The sequence below is a fragment of the Frankliniella occidentalis genome, unplaced genomic scaffold, assembly GCF_000697945.3.
Source record: "Frankliniella occidentalis isolate FOCC.00 unplaced genomic scaffold, Focc_3.1 Scaffold17, whole genome shotgun sequence".
NCBI classification, from domain to species: Eukaryota; Metazoa; Arthropoda; class Insecta; order Thysanoptera; family Thripidae; genus Frankliniella; species Frankliniella occidentalis.
Genome location: NW_026267147.1, coordinates 745,007 through 747,150, shown reverse-complemented (window position 1 = coordinate 747,150; position 2,144 = coordinate 745,007). Strand labels below are relative to the sequence as shown.

The following is a 2,144-nucleotide window of genomic DNA, read 5'->3' as shown; positions in this document are numbered from 1 at the left end:
GAAACATAAATCAAACCTGATGTTAACTCATCTCTTTGTTTGTGGTAATACAGATTTTCCTAACCCTTCTGTAAATCGGCCTCCATCTCCCATAACAGACAGCTCAAACCAGGATACAAGAATTGAAGATGGAAAACTAGTTTATGAGCGTAGATGGTAATTTTTCAAAACATTTCCTAATTTATTTACTTTTTTTTGTTGTTGTATAAAACCTACATTACATTTTATCATGTTGCCTATGCCCACAGGTTCCATAGAGGACAACCTGTGTATGCTGAAGGCAAAGATATGCCTAGGTTTGCAGGAAATATCTCTGCTATTGGCAATGATGTTGTAAGAACACCTAACATTATCACCTGAAATACTAGAATCTTATTGGTTGTTTCTGAGTTAAAATATGTTTCTCTTGCTTACAGATATATGTCAAGAAACTTGATAACACTAAAGTAAGAATCCCTCTGCTGTACCTTGTACGGGGAAAGGTCACAATTAAAAGAAGAGCTTCCTGAGACGTCTTGATGATATATTTCCATATTAAGTAAATTTTTATTACTATCAATGACTTGGCAGTTGATTTTAGATGCATGAATAACAAAAATGTTAAAAAATATTTATGTATGTTTTGTTTGTTATTCTTCAAGTTGCATAGGTTTTTCAGGAAATATCTTGTCCTACCCACTTGATGCTGTCATAAACTTTGCCAAAAAAAACAAAAACAGAACTCTTGTAAAACCCCTTTTTGCTCGTCATTCTAAAAGTAGCCTTTGTTCACACAAATGCATACTTAATTTGGACAAATTTTTGTGTATATTGTTCCGATGGAAATTACAATTTTTCATGCACAGAATATAACATTCTCTTTTTAAATGGAACAGTGTATTTTTTTTCTTTGTTTTTGCTTTCTGTTGATCTCTACTTTGCGCAGGTACTTGTGTACTGTAAAAAAAAAAAAACAACAACAAACAAACAATAAAACAAATTTGAATGCCTTGAAACATTGTAACAGACTACCCTTTCTTCATTTCCCTTTTCAGCATTGACTGTCAATGACAAAGTCCATAAGATAGTAAACAGGTGCAGGAGGGTTTGCCTACCTCCGCGGCGCCCCGAACCAATGAAGGGAAGGACGCTCATGCCCCCAATGGTGCGTGCGGCCAAAGAACAGCACAGATACTGCCTGTAACGCGTGGTGGAGATGAGGACCACTGTCCTGTCCTCCCTATTATCTATATCTTCATAACGCTATAGCCAGATCTAAGCTGCATCCAGACAAGTGGGCTGCTGAGGCGTCCTTCCGGTGGCGCCCCCACGGGGGCGGGGGCACCCGGTGGCCAGCCCAACCAGCCCGGCCCGGCCAGCTACGCACACTAGCGCTCTTGTTAATTCTGCGGGGTTTCCTCGCCCTGCATTTGATTAACCTGGGCTGCGTTCGAAATCTGCGGTCGACCTGGTCTCCGTGTCTCTCCCACGCCGCGCCGCAGGTCGAGCGAGACTGCGCTCACTCCGGACGCAGCCAGGGCCGCCGTCAGTGCTGCTGCAGCAGTGGTGCGGGTCCGACCTGACAGTCGTGATCCGTCCGCCGCCCGCGACGGCAGGTCCCGACCGGCGAAACAGCTCAGGACCAAGGCGTCGTCATGAAGTCCAAGATGGGGGTCTTGCTCTTGGCCTTGTTCGCGTTGGCCCCGTACATGATCACAAACACAGGTAAGTTCGATGTAAACAACCGGGTGTCGCTGCCACCCGAGGAGGCCGGCTGTCCTAGTCTGCAGGTCCGCCACGTGAAAATGCTGAAAGGAATACCTCAATTTGTTACGAAACGCTTAAAATTGGTCACATTGCTCCACATGGCGCATTTTCTGTCACTGCAAGGCTTCTTATAACGTATAGTCCTGGGCTGTCCCATTCGCGATAGTCCGACACCCCCACGTAGTCCGACACCCCCACGGTAAATCGCTCTTCTGCAGTTTGCAGGTAAGAAAAGTTCCGAAAATACGTCTCATCATTTTGGCGTGAAGTAACGCACGTGCCTGGTCTGTTACGTCCACGACATTGCGTGGACGTATGTCAAAGTCGTGTGAGTCTGTCAAAAGTCGGTCCACAAAACCTTGTTATTTGTCATCCTCTGATGTATGTTGTTTACATTC

The 2,144-nt window shown here is 44.7% G+C and overlaps 1 protein-coding gene across 1 annotated transcript in view; it reads left to right on the top strand.

Moving 5' to 3' along the window:
• Positions 1 to 995, top strand: part of LOC113209847 (sin3 histone deacetylase corepressor complex component SDS3) — a gene marked incomplete in the record, with an annotated part of 10,041 nt that extends 9,046 nt beyond the window's left edge. The window contains 2 exon segments of the mRNA XM_052264281.1: positions 249 to 333; positions 417 to 995. Coding sequence (XP_052120241.1) covers positions 249 to 333; positions 417 to 509 — 178 coding nt within the window.
• Positions 996 to 2,144: the final 1,149 nt, after the last annotated feature.